At 37.6% G+C, this 14,527-nt stretch overlaps 1 protein-coding gene across 1 annotated transcript; it reads left to right on the top strand.

Moving 5' to 3' along the window:
* The first annotated feature begins 3,049 nt into the window (after positions 1 to 3,049).
* LOC115225824 (nmrA-like family domain-containing protein 1) lies at positions 3,050 to 10,215 on the top strand. Its single transcript, XM_036505691.1, has 3 exons — positions 3,050 to 3,155; positions 4,596 to 4,839; positions 9,873 to 10,215. Exons 1-3 carry the CDS (start codon positions 3,129 to 3,131, stop codon positions 9,962 to 9,964), a joined length of 363 nt encoding a protein of 120 aa, XP_036361584.1. The 5' UTR covers positions 3,050 to 3,128; the 3' UTR covers positions 9,965 to 10,215.
* Positions 10,216 to 14,527: the final 4,312 nt, after the last annotated feature.

The raw sequence follows: 14,527 nt of genomic DNA, 5'->3' as shown, positions 1-14,527 counted from the left end.
TCCATATAACGGTCTTTCAGGAAGACCTTTGCATTGAATTTAATTTACCGAAAGCGATAGAAGACTTAGCCTATATATTTAGCTACTTCAGACACTTTACTCCTTTACTCTTTTACTTGTTTCAGTCATTTGACTGCGGCCATGCTGGAGCACCGCCTTTTAGTCGAGCAATCGACCACGGGACTTATTCTTTTTGTAAGCCCAGTACTTATTCTATCGGTCTCTTTTTGCCGAACCGCTAAGTGACGGGGACGTAAACACACCAGCATCGGTTGTCAAGCAATGCTAGGGGAACAAACACAGACACACAAACACACAAACATACATATATATACGACAGGCTTCTTTCAAATTCCGTCTACCAAATCCACTCACAAGGCATTGGTCGGCCCGAGGCTATAGCAGAAGACACTTGCCCAAGATGCCACGAAGTGGGACTGAACCCAGAACCATGTGGTTGGTTAGCAAGCTACTTACCACACAGCCACTCCTGCTCAGTTTCGGATAGCATATTTCATTAGTGAAATAATCTCTCTATATATAAAACTGAGAATGTGTGTCTGTCTGTCTGTCTGTGTGTTTCCCTAAAACTTGAGAACTACACAACCAATTTCATTCAAATTTTACACATGTCTTACCTAAGGTCCGGGGAGTGTCATCAGCAAAAAAAACTTAACTTTTTCCCTAGGGCGACCCCACAGCAATATCATATCTTCTCCACTATTTCAGTATTACGTGTTAAAAGTGAAACAAAAACATCTCTCTTTTGTAATGCAGACACTTTTACTATTAAAGTGAAAGTATTATATAACAGGGATGAACCATTAACAATGGTCATCCATTTTGCTAGCAGAAGATCTGCTATGGTCTTATATGCTACACCACTGGTTTTCAATTCATATTAATCAAATTAATATTCAATTTTTCACCCTTATTATGTGTGTGTGTGTGTGTGTGTATTAGCAATTCATATAAAATTGCATCAATGACTTGAACTTGAATAAGTGGTTTCACATAAATGGGGATAAATTAAAAAGGTTTGTTATTATTATTACTGTTTGACTATTGTAATCACGTTTGTTGGTTCCTCGTCAGGGAAACGTTGTTGTGTTGCATTTGCTAAATAATTGTAAACCGTAACCCTCCCCTTTTCGGAGAAGAGGCTTTGGTTATTGTTTAAAAATTGAATTGTCCCTGTTTGGGGAAATTGACAATATTTTCACCGTCTTTACGGAAGCATTTTTGTTAAAATGCCTTTGATAGAATGAATTTCGCTGCAGCCGTACACTTCTATACAAGAGGGAGGACAAGATCCAATTGATCGAAATTGCGAGAGATGGGCCTACAATTCCAGTGTGTTATATATTTTGAGTATTGTTATCACTTGCGATATCAAGATATAACTTTGTATTTTGTATTTTATGTGTAGATGTATATATATAGATGTACATGTAATATGTACACATATATATACACATATATACATACATAATGTATCTACCCATACACACACACACACATACATTGGGGCAGGTGTGGCTGTGTGGTAACAAACTACGTTCCAAACACATGGTTCTGGGTTCAGTCCTATTGTGTGGTGACTTGGCATGTGTCTTCTGCTGTAGCCTCAGACCAACAAAAGCCTTCTCAGTGGATTTTGTACATATATACAGGCATACATACATATATATACATGCATACGTACATATTCGGCATAAACACTCTATCACTACAACTAATAACTGTTGGGAACACTTTCAAACCTGCCTTACATTCGAACCGGAATCTCAAAGCCCGAGTTTTCCATCTGAAGTTAATCTCTCTCATGGAGCTCATACAAAAAGGGAAAGTCTTTGGGCCCATACAATGTGACATGTACACAATCGAGTGGGAAAAAATGGGCCTTCCACATGCTCATATCCTGCTTTGGCTCTCAGCGAAGATCAATTCCAATGACATCGACAGCATAATCTCTGTAGAGCTTCCTGATCCAGCTTTAGACAAAGAACTATACAAAATAGTTAAAGCAAACATGGTACATGGTCCATATGGGCGTGGATTCAACATAAACTCACCATGCTTGAAGGACAGCATATGTTCAAAAAGATTTCCAAGGAGATTCCTACAAGAAACTCACACAGGTGCTGATGGGTATCCATCATACAGACGCAGATATCTTCTGCAGATACCATCCACTTTCAGTGATCAGCACTTCTTTATGCAGCTGTCCTCATTCATACACATCACATACCCAAACCAACATAGTCTTTTCTCTTGCATGCTACATTTGATTCCTCTTATGCCCAACTTTTCTCTCAATACATTTGCACTTTGTTGTACATATGCACTGATGTTGTACATCCAATGGAACATACTACCTTCATCTCTCTCTCTCTAGTTTACGCATGTCTTCTGCATTCAGAGCCCATGTCTCACTACCATGGAGTATAGCCATTTGCATACAAGCATCATATAGTCTACCTTTCGCTCTGAGAGAAAGTCCTTTTGTTGCTAACAGAAGTAATAGTTCTCTGAACTTCCTCCGCCCAATTCTTATTCTAGAAACAATACCTTCAGAGCATCCTCCACCATTGCTAATTTGGTCACCTAGGTAAGAAAAACGATTTACAACCTGAAGAGAGCCTCCCGGGCATTAAGACGACTTATCTGTTAATCTACCTATGATTCCACTGCACCTCATGTCCATAGTTTATACTGGGTTCAGCGAGTGGAATTTCTTCCAACTCCTTTCCAACATATTCAGGAGAGCCATTTACCTGAGAGAAAAAGAGTTTTATCTTCTTTCTTAGTTACAACAACTTTGGTCTTCACTAGGTTAACTTTAAGGCCGTTTGATTCCAGATTTTGTTTCCATACCTGGAATTTCTTCTCCAATTCTGCTGAAATCTTGAAGCTATGAGATGATGCATGACTAATTCAAAACAATGTGAATAAATTAGCTTTACATTTGAGAGTTATCAGAATGCCAAAAGCTTAAATATTTTCCCTTTTTTGCATGTGTTCACAGGTTGTGAAGTAGTCGAGGAGATTATGAAGAATGTGACCTGATCAGAGACTGTCTAAAAGGAGCATGGGGGTGTTTTGCTGTCACAGATTACTTTGAAACAATGGATAAATCTTGTGAAGTGCAACAAGTAAGCAATATCAACTTTTCCTCTATGTATACAGTTCTCCTCCTTTCATTTTGTTGAGGATCAGTGTTGTTGAAAGCATTGCATAATACAAGCGTATGTGGGAGCTTTTATGTAGTCACTCAAACCAGCTAGAAATATCACCCAGATGTCCTTCACTTCACATCTGCTGTCTTAATAATAAGTAATAAGGAAACATTCGACCATATGATATTATAACGCATGGATGAAAGTTACTATGGTCACTGACTGAACACCTTTTGATTACAGATCCATTCTAAAGGGGCTGACCTAGAACTGGACTGTAAAAATACTGTATGGTATTAAGTCATCCTTTGGGAGAAGTTTTTCTTGGAGTTGAAAATTATAATTATTGGATTCAATTGGTTAATGATAGGGAGAATACTTTTCAACCAGTTCTGCTGCACGGCACCTTGGGCAAGTGTATTTTACTAGAGCCTTGGGCCAACCAGATCCTTGTGAGTGGATTTGGTTGACAGAAACTGAAAGAAGCGCATTGTATGTGTGTGTGTGCATGCATATGTCTTTGTTTGCTCCCTCCATGGTGTGTTTATGCCTTCATAACTTAGTAGCTTAGCAATAGAGACCAATAGAATAAGTACCAGGCTTCCAAAAAAAAAAACAAGCACTGGAGTCAATTCTTCGAACTAAAATTCTTCAAGGAGATGCCCCAGCATGGCCACAATATAATGACTGAAACAAGTAAAAGGTAAAAGATAACAGCTGCTTATATTTGAAGAAATTTTATGTCTCAAATATTTGATGCAAAAATATTCAAAAACCTTTTGCATTTAACTTTGCCTTGCAGCACAGATGTAGCTGTGTGGTTAAGAAGCTTGCTTCCTAACCTTGTCATCTTGAGTTCAATGCCCCTGTGTGGCACCTGGAGTAATGTCTTCCACTATACCCACGGGTCAGCCAAAGCCTCATAAGTGGATATGGTAGACAGAAAGAAGACGCTTGTCATATATCTCACATGTCAAGACAAGTACATAGAAACACACACAAACACAGACATAAACATTCACACAATATATATATATTTATATATATATGTATTTGTATGTACCCTTGTATTGACATCACATGATTATTATATATTAGCATCACCATCATACAAGTTATGGTGCTTGTTTCCAGTGTTCCATGAAAACCATGTCTGGTTATCTTGCCTGGAAACAGGTGAGGGTTGGCAACAGAAAGGGCATCCAGCTATAGAAAATCTGTCTCAACAATTTCCATCTGCCCTATGCAACCCTGGAAAAAGCAGACATTAAATGATGATGATTGTCTTTTGTATGTTAAATATTTCATGAGTAAATTTTTCAGAAACATTTTGCATTTAACTTTTCCATGGTTTCATGTATATATGAAGATACAACGAGAGAAATCTATTCTATAATTCATTGTTACTCTTTGCAGGGGAAGAACATTATAAACACATGTTGTGAACTAAAAGTTAACCACGTTGTCTACAGTGGTTTAGAAAGTGCAGTTCGCATCAGTGGCCTAGTGTGCAATCACTTTGATGGCAAAGCTGAAGTTGAAGAATATGTAAAAAATAGCGGAGTTAATAAGTACACCATTATACGACTACCATGGTATTATGAAAATCTTTATGAAAATACTCCTCCACAGAAAATATCAGAAAATAAGTATAAACTATGTAAGTAACCAAAACCTATCAGCTATAAAATTCTTTATTCTTGTTTTGTATTTTATTATATTTATATAATCACCATGTAATTGTTGCTGTTTCCATGAACTGATGGACCTCCTCACACAAGCCTGTATATTAAAAAGTGTAAATGGTATTGGTTCTTCAGAGAATTCTAAAGGTTAACTCATAAGATTATACATCCAGCCATATGGTATAAAGATTTGTATCACTCAATATGTTTACTTATTGTCTAAGGTCATTTAAGCTTGCCATATCTAGCCCAAATATTCTTCCTGCTTTATGGACAAACTGGTCAGATCTCGCTTCTCTCACCTATCCTACAATATCATTCTAAAAACATCAACGTGAATAAATAAGCATTACATTTGCCCGAGTAATCTGAACACTGAAGGGTTAATACTACCTCTCAACCCTCAGGCACCCATCACAGATTTCACCTTATTGCAAACATTCAAGCTAGCTACCAGGTTTGAGAATAACAAAGACTTGTCGTGTACCCCTCTGTTGGTCGTCAGGTGGTACCAGTGTAGATATTTACCCAACAGAAGCTCATATAAAAGATTGCTCTATCACTTGTTGTGTAACATATAACTTGTTCTTCCTCACAACCTAAAAAAGCACTGGATTTCAAACCTGGCCAATGTCATTAACTGCAATGGTAAACACAAGTGAAATGTAGATTGTAAAATTTTTCTCTTCCCTCTTCTCCAATATACACAATTGCAACTAATAGCTTTGGCTGTCGAATTTTAACATAAGTCTATTTTACAGTTCTGAACGTCATTAACAAAAGATTCCATATCTTATAGCTCATGGTTTCTCTTTTCCATGTCTTTAAATATATTGGTGTTTCTATTGATCTCCCAATTCTTTCGTTGCTTGTCTTTAAAGCCATCATTCCCCATGACTTTACAGCTCAGCTTCTCTTGGCTATGACTGATTTGAAGTAATAACTGGACAGTCATGTTTTTCCCAACAATACCATCGTCTTTAATCTCCACCTCTTCATGCTTACATGGGTGGGATGAAGTTTATTGAAACAGATTTTCTACATCTAAATATCCATTCTGTGACCAACCTTCACCTGTTTCCAAGCAAGACAATATTTCCTCATTGCCAGACATGTTCTCGTAAAATATTGGGAAAAATTAGGCTACCTGTATGACAAACTGAAACAGTTACATTGCAAAACAATTGTTGCAATCATTTGAGAACAGACAAAAACTGTTGTATGATTTTCATTTTTTTCTTAATCATATTGTCTGCTGTGAAGTATCAAAAACTTCTGTCTCGCTTTTGTAACCAGGATGCTGACACTTCTACTACATCTCTTTGTAAATGACCCAGGCATAAAAATTACAGTAGAACTTTTTAACAATTGGGTGTGGAGAAATAAATGAAAAGAGAATGCTGAAATGATTCTCCCCTGATGGAACTGTAAAAAAATAATTTGTAAAAAGGTTTTCCTGTAGCAGTGAATACCTTCCTGACACAGAGTATTAAATAGTCCTATATAAAGCTATATATATAGACTTCTCAAAAATAACCCCAAATCCCTAGTTGATTTAAAGTTATCAAGCTAATAAAGTAGGGGTGGGGTTGTTCAATCAACCTGTTAGAAACAATAGCCAAATCTCCCTCAAATTACACTCTGTTGCTTTAAAAAAGAGCCGCATAGGAAAGTGAAATAACTGTTATATTATGCATGGAGAAACAACATTGAAAAAGATGTCTTGATCTTCCCAACCACATGGTTCAGTTCCATTGTGTGGCACCTCAAGCAAGTGTCTTCTACCATAGCCTTGGGCTGACTTAAGCCTTGTGAGTGGATTTGGTAGACAGGAAATGAAAGAAGACCATTGTGCATATATATATACATACATACATACTTACATACATATATATATATATATATATTTATATATATACATATATACACATACATACATTCATCATCATCATTTAACATCCACTTTCCATGCTGGCATGGGTTAGATAGTTTGACTGGGACTGGTAAACCGGAAAGCCACACCAGGTTCTAGCCTGATTTGGTTTGGTTTCTATGGCTGAATGCCCTTCCTAATGCCATCCACTCAAAGAGTGTAATGGGTGCTTTTTATGTGCCACCAGTACAGGTGCTATTTACATGACACCTTCAACAGCCATGACTACAATTTCACTTGGCTTAACAGGCAGTGGCCACAATTATGATTTCATTTTGCTTAATGAGTCTTCTCAGCATAGCATATTGCAGTCTCAATCTCTTGTCATCGCCTCTATGACTCTCACCATTTGAAGATCATGCTTCTAATATTGGTCATGATTACAATTTCACAAGTGCCATTGGCATGACACAGCCAATGTCCACAACTACAATTTCACTTGGCTTGACGAGACTTCCCAAGCACAAGTCATGGTCACTTGTCATCGCCTCATGAGGCCCAACATTCAAAGATCATGCTTCACTACCTTGTCTTCCTGGATCTACCTCTGTATGTGTGTCTTTGCATCTGTGTTTGTCCCACACCATCACTTGACAACCAGCGTTGGTGTGTTTATGTCCACATAACTTATGAGGTATTATCAAAAAATTCCCAGACTAGTTATGTTTAATAAAAAATAACTTATTTACCTAAGTTTTAACCTAATCTCCTTCAAAATAGTCACCTTACACAATACACCTGTCCTAGCCTTCTTGCCATTTTTGGAATCTGGCCTGGAAGTCATTTTCCATGTCAAGAACCTTCTGTGATTCGCTTTTGATCACATTAATGATGTTAAAACCATGACCTTTGAGCTGTATTTTCCTCTTGGGGAAGTAATGGAAGTCCTCAGGTGCTAAATCTGGCAAATAGGGTTGGTGCAGAAGCAATACCATGTTGTTTTAAGCAAGAAATGCAGTAAAAGTGTATTGGGTAGAATTATCCTTAAATTTGACTCAGTGTGCAGGTGGCATAGACATAACATACATTCGAATAATTTATAAGACGCACATAGCGCTTACCTGCTTTTACATACAAATGAAAGCATGCTTATACATCAACAGAACATATTGTTTGCTCATGTGTGTTTGTGTTACAAGAGAAAACAGATTCATAGAGACTTATATATACATGTGCATACTTAAAACATTTGTCTAATAAATTTGTTCTATATGATGAAGCAAGCTTGATATCACAATACTAACAGAATGGAAGATAGAGAAGATAAACAGATAAAGATAGATAGATATTGTTGTATTTTGGGTATGGTCATGTTGCTAGTTTAGATAGATAGATTGATAAAGATATAAGATAGACACACATGGAAACAGAGTTGCACAGTTGCGTAAAGTTGATTTATTTAAAGAATTGCAAAATTATGAGAAACGAGTGAGAAGAAGTTAGTAGCAAGGTGCATTGTCACCAAATGTCCTCCTTCAAACACTTCAAAATGTTGCAGTGGAAGTCTCAATTGACAGTCTGGCCCTGGGAGACGAATTCTCAATGCACACTACCATGGATACTCTCTTTACTCTTTTATTTGTTTCACTCATTTGACTGTGGCCATGCTGGAGCACTGCCTTTTAGTCGAGCAAATCGACCCCAAGATTTATTCTTTGTAAGCCTAGTACTTATTCTATCGGTCTCTTTTGCCGAACCACTAAGTTACGGGAATGTAAACACGCCAGCATCAGTTGTCAAGCGATGTTGGTGCGGGGGAACAAACACAGACACACACATACATATATACGATGGGCTACTTTCGGTTTTCCGTCTACCAAAACCACTCACAAGGCTTTGGTCGGCCCAAGGTTATAGTAGAAGACACTTGCCCAAGATGCCATGCAGTAGGACTGAACCTGGAACCATGTGGTTCGTTAGCAAGCTACTTACCACACAGCCACTCCTACTCAAAAAAAAAAAAAAAAGCGAAGAGCAGGCTCCTGATTGAGCTGCAGTTCTGTTGTGCCTTCTTCAGTTGTGGAAATGGAGGGCTCTTCCATTATGACTACTGCTGCTCCATCTCAGGGCCCGACTCTCATCACCTGTGATGACCGTTGACATGAAGGCTTGTTCATCAGCAGCATACTGACAGCAATCTTGACAGACTTCGACACAATGTTCTTTCTGCTCAGTAGTCAGCAGGAGGGCAACAAACTTGATAGAGACTCATCACATGCTTAATTTAGACCAACACCAGCAATGTCATTGATCACCTTCCAACAATCCTAATGCACAAACTGTCAAATATTCTCCACATTTCAATGGGTAACGCTTGTGGCAGGTCTTCCAGCTCGCTCATCGTCTCCCAGGGACATACTTTCACTTTTAAAGTGCCCATACAACTCATTACCATAACCTTGCCAAAGCATGCTCAATGTATTTTAAACAGACTTTGCCAATTTAATGCCAAATTTCATGTTGGCTCTTTGCTCCAACTTCCTATCCATGACAAAATCGCAGACTACAGTATACACGTGATTACAAAAACACAAGTTTCACAACTTGCAAAGTAAACACAATGATGTCACTCGGTACACTACTAGCTCTCACTGCGCACGCAACCATGTGCTGCCACCTGTTGGCATGCTATAGAACTAGTCCAGTAACTTTTTGATACCACCTCATAGCAATGCAACAAAAGAGGCTGATTGAATAAGTACAAGGCTTTTAAAAAACAAAGTACTGGATCAATTCATTGGATTAATAATTCTTCAAAATGGTGCCCCAGCATGGCCAGTGTTTGTCTTCCTGATCAGTTATAATAAAAACAATTTTACTTTAATCCGAAATTTATAGTTCTTAAACAAGAATATTAATGACACTAACTTAGAACTTTGGGCCCGGAAACTAGCCTCATGTGCCCTAGGGCTTGAGACAGTAATGCTCTGGGTATTAACTCTGTTACTTGGTAATAAATATCTAGTGTGTAACACCTGTTTATATTTTCCCTTTTGGTTTTTAAATTACAATTCTGTACATTTTGTTTTAAATTTTGGATTCAGTCATAAGCTAATAAGGTTCTTTATTTTTCAGCAATTCCAATTGGCAACTCTTATATGTATGGAATCAGTGTGGATGAAATTGGTGAATGTATTCATTCAATATTCAAGGAGAATCATGTGTAACCAACCATGAAGAACAAATCAACAGTACAAAGAAATAAAATACCAATCTCTTTAAAGCGGCAACCACTTTAAGAGTATGAGAATCACCATCCCACTACATTTACGCATTCAAAGCAGTTTGCCAACGGCCCTTCACCAACAACATACCCTGATAGGCTTTGTGACTACTACTAAATTAAGGCCACGACAGAGAGATAGAATGTTCTTGAAGCCGAGGATTTTAAATTTACAGAGACAATATTTACATATCACCTGAGGAAACACAACTAGACCTCATAATGCAGGGAAATAGTTTCTTAATTAAGTACCTGCACATCTGGAGAACTACGTTGCGTGCAAACAATTGTAGTGATTAAAAAATAAATGTCCAACCGTACCCTTCTTGTTGACTCCAATTTTTTCAATTATCTATTCACACACGACAGATTCCCAAACGCAAACCTGGAAATACATATACTACTGGAAAGCACAGTTTAAATGTGAAAGTGAACGAGTGAGCTTTATACTGTATTCTACTACGTTCTTAACAGAATATACTATAATTATATATATACATATATAAGACGGGCTTCTTACGGTTTACGTCAACCAGATATACTCACAAGTCTTTGGTCGGCCCGAGTCTATAGCAGAAGACACTTGCCCAAGGTGTCACGCAATAGTACATATATATTTATATATATCTGTGTATATATACAGCAAGATGTGTGTGCGTGTGTGTGTGTGTGTGTACGTGATTGTAGTTTATGCACATCCACAAATTAGCACGCATGTCGCTCAAATTTTAGGACATTCGTCAACATCCTATCTGGGTATTGTCAACTTATTTTTTTCCCGAGGCACCCGCGGATAGCGGTAAAAATCTATTTTCAGCCGTAACTTTTAGCGGCAAAAATATATTTATTAATATTAAATTTCTAAATATCTCATAGAGATATGTGCGGTGGTGGAGCGATAGAGTGGCTGTATACTGTCAACTTAACGCGACAGTCACGTTAAGTTGACAGTATACAACCACTCTATATTTATTAAATTCTCATCAAAACACCTGCTTTAATTGTTGTTGGAGTAAATGTTTTTCAATTTACATAAGAGCTAAACCTGAAAGTCTCTTTGCCCCGGTTGTAGTTCTTTAGTAAGTTTTAATTCTCTTCAATACAAAGGTAGTAGTGGAAGGAAATGTCAAAATCAAATTGATGAGTTGTGGCATAGCTTTGATAAGGTCATTGATGTAAATATAATGCATTAAATTACATACACTTTATTTTTAAAAGTCTTCCATTGAATATATAACATTTAGTTCACTCTGTAAACGAATTGTCATGAAAGCTTCCATGAATTTAAGCTCTTCTAAGGAGGAACATCTTGCTTTTAGTTGGTCAACTATTGTGCCAATAATTTTGTAGCAAAGCCTTCTATAATACTGTTGTCGGTCAACAAATCTATTCCTGGATCTCTTAATTTTATTCACCATTGGTAACTTTCCAGTCAACTTAGACTAGATTCAAGACTATAGGAATGAAAGGCAAAGTCGTCCTCAGTGGGATTTTAGCTCAGTTTGTAAGGACGTCTCTTCCCCTTGGGTATGAAGGCATTTTGAAAATACCCCACGGAGTGACTACCGTGCCTTACGTAGTTACGGGCTGTTCTTTGACAAGGCATGGCATCCGTTCAGCTATCCTACCAAGAATATGGCAAAGTCATGGGACTGTAGATTGGCAGATGGGGAAAAGGCAGCGGAGGTCAACTGAGTCAACGACACTTTTTACATTGGTGCTCAGCGGAAAAATCCTAGATCAATTGGTCAAGATCACAAAGCTCCATCAAGGGAGTAACTGCATTATAAGTGAAGCTCCTAATTCAAATATAAATAATAGAATTGGGTGGCGATGGAGAGTCACAGGAATCCGTACAAGCAGTATCACCGGATGATGACGATGATCTCTCCCCACTCACCTGCCGAAGTTTTAATGATTCTGCTAATCCGTCACTAATGTTCAATGTATAACAAATACTATTTCATCTATCATTGACTCATAAAGTTTCTTGTCAACTCAGATTTGATTTGCTTATCAAAGAAATTAATTAAAAATTCTCAGTCAGAAGAGGACAGAAAAGGCGAGTTATTGCCACCATACTAATTCCAATGTTATTTGTGCAGTGACTAATCGTGTATCAATACCGAATCACTCGAGGTATATTCCAAAGACATTATTCCATTAACAAAAGCGTCATCTAACCTGGAAACTGAAGACAGAGTATCGACGTGGACGCTCATCCTGCAAGAAATAGCAGCTAAATAGCTTTCAAATACACCATGAAACGTTTTTTAAAAAGAAGGACACATTGGACAGTGTAGTCGTAGATATGCGGAACGATTGGATAAGAACAACTAGAACATCTTTGATCAATTGCCTGCCGGATGGCAAGAGTCTGAACAACAAGTGAATCCAATTAAAAGAATCCCAACATGATAACGAAACAACAAAATAAATCAGTCAAACTAGCAAACCAAAAGCAATAACAAACAACTTTTATCCTCTGTAAACATTAATCTGTTCGTTGACTTCACTATAGAGCAGCACAATTCGAAAAAAAAAGTGATTGTCTCAAGATACATAGACTCAACACACACACACACCACACACACACACACACACACACACAGGTACGCTGGTTTATGTCGCACGAATGAGAGAAGAGTGCTCAATACATTTTGTAGAAGATACAGTTTGTCTGGGTTTTTTTTTTGCTTTAATTAAAAATGAAACTGAGATTGTGTTTTATGATTGAAGATTCATGCAACTGCGACCTTCAGGCAAAAACAGTTTCGATAAAAAAAGAATATATCACACATTTTTCGAATCTCACGTACTGTGAGTAGACTATAATGCATTTCAATTATTTCTTTTCGATTATATTTTAAACACAATCACTGCGTCTTCAATTTTTAAGATTACAATTATTGGCATTGTTGTTGAAATTCCACATTTTGTTACACCTCTATAATCTTGTCATATAAGTATTAAACTATCTTTTAGAAAGAGTTCGTTCTTTATTTACGTGTTGCTAAGCATTTCCAATTGGCAATACATAGCACCAAGTAAATAGGAACGAACTCTTTCAAAACAATAGTTTAATAGTTATATGGCAAGGTCAGAGCGGTGTAAAGAAAATATTTTGAGACTGAGTGGTAACATTCAATAATAATAATAATAATAATAATAATAATAATAATAATAATAATGATGATGATGATAATGATGATGATGATGATGATGATGATGATGATGATGATAAAAGTAAATACTGTAAAAACGAAACCATAACAAAACCAACCAAAGAACGATGGACCAGAACAGGTTGAATTGCTTCTTTTCAAGGTAGCGCTGTCAGCGGCCACTGGTGATAGTAAACACATTTGACCTCTGCTGAACCGAAGAGGTGCAAAGATCCTTTTGTCTCTATGGCTGACCTCTCCACCATCTGCCGAATCTATTTATAGACCTGTAGAATATGATCTATTCACCAAAAACATTGGGTAGGACAGTGCTGCGCTTGAAAAACATCGAAAAAGGCAATACGGTAGACAATTACAGGCCGATATCCAGTTTGCCACTTATGTGGAAGTTATTGACAGGAATACTCGCAGAGTCAATGTACGAACATCTAGAAAAAAATGGAGTCCTGCCACATGAGCAGGAGGGTTGCAAGCGTAAGTGCAGAGGTACCAAGGAACAACTCCTGATACTCAGAGACTGCAAGAGGAGCAAAAGTAACTTAGCTATGTCATGGATCGACTATCGTAAGGCGTACGATATGATCCCTCATTCTTGGATTATGGAGTGTATGAATCTGTATGGGATTGCATCGAATGTTGAGCGATTGCTTGGAAAAAGTATGGCAAATTGGAGGACGGACTTGACAGCATACGGAAGAGGTTTAAAGACAGTAAAAATTAGGAGGGACATATTCCAAGGGGACTGCCTGTCCCCACCGATCTTTGTACTGTGCTTGATACCAATGACACTGATTCTGAGGAAAGCAAAAGCTGGGTATGTATTCAAAAGCCGCCAACAAGAAGTCAACCATTTATTATTCATGGATGACCTCAAACTTTATGGTAAAGATGAAGCCCAAGCAGAAAAAAAAAACAGTATAGCATGGTATGTAAAGAATGCCACAGAACCGCAAGTAAGAAGGAAAGGCTTGTGTAGGATGAAAGATTGCAAAAATAAAGCACTATACCAAAATTGAAAACGAATGAAACTGAAAATAGGTGGGTAAAGAAAAGAATGCATGGGATGTTGAAGATAAGACAGACAGAGAAAAAAGATGGTTGTGGATGACTAAAAGTAATTTAAAACCGGAAACGGAGGCTCTAAGCTGTGCTGCCCAAGAGCAAGCACTAAGAACAAACTACATAAAATATAGAGTAGACAACACATCAAAAAGTGGTAAGTGCAGAATCTGTGGACAAAATGGTGAAACCGTATGGCATATTACCAGCCAATGTACGCCACTAGCCCAGAAGGAATATAAGAGACGCCACGACAATATAGC

This window comes from Octopus sinensis, linkage group LG1, assembly GCF_006345805.1.
Source record: "Octopus sinensis linkage group LG1, ASM634580v1, whole genome shotgun sequence".
In the NCBI taxonomy this organism is placed as follows: domain Eukaryota; kingdom Metazoa; phylum Mollusca; class Cephalopoda; order Octopoda; family Octopodidae; genus Octopus; species Octopus sinensis.
Note: the sequence above shows the minus strand (reverse complement) of the source record. Positions and strands in the feature narration are given on the sequence as shown.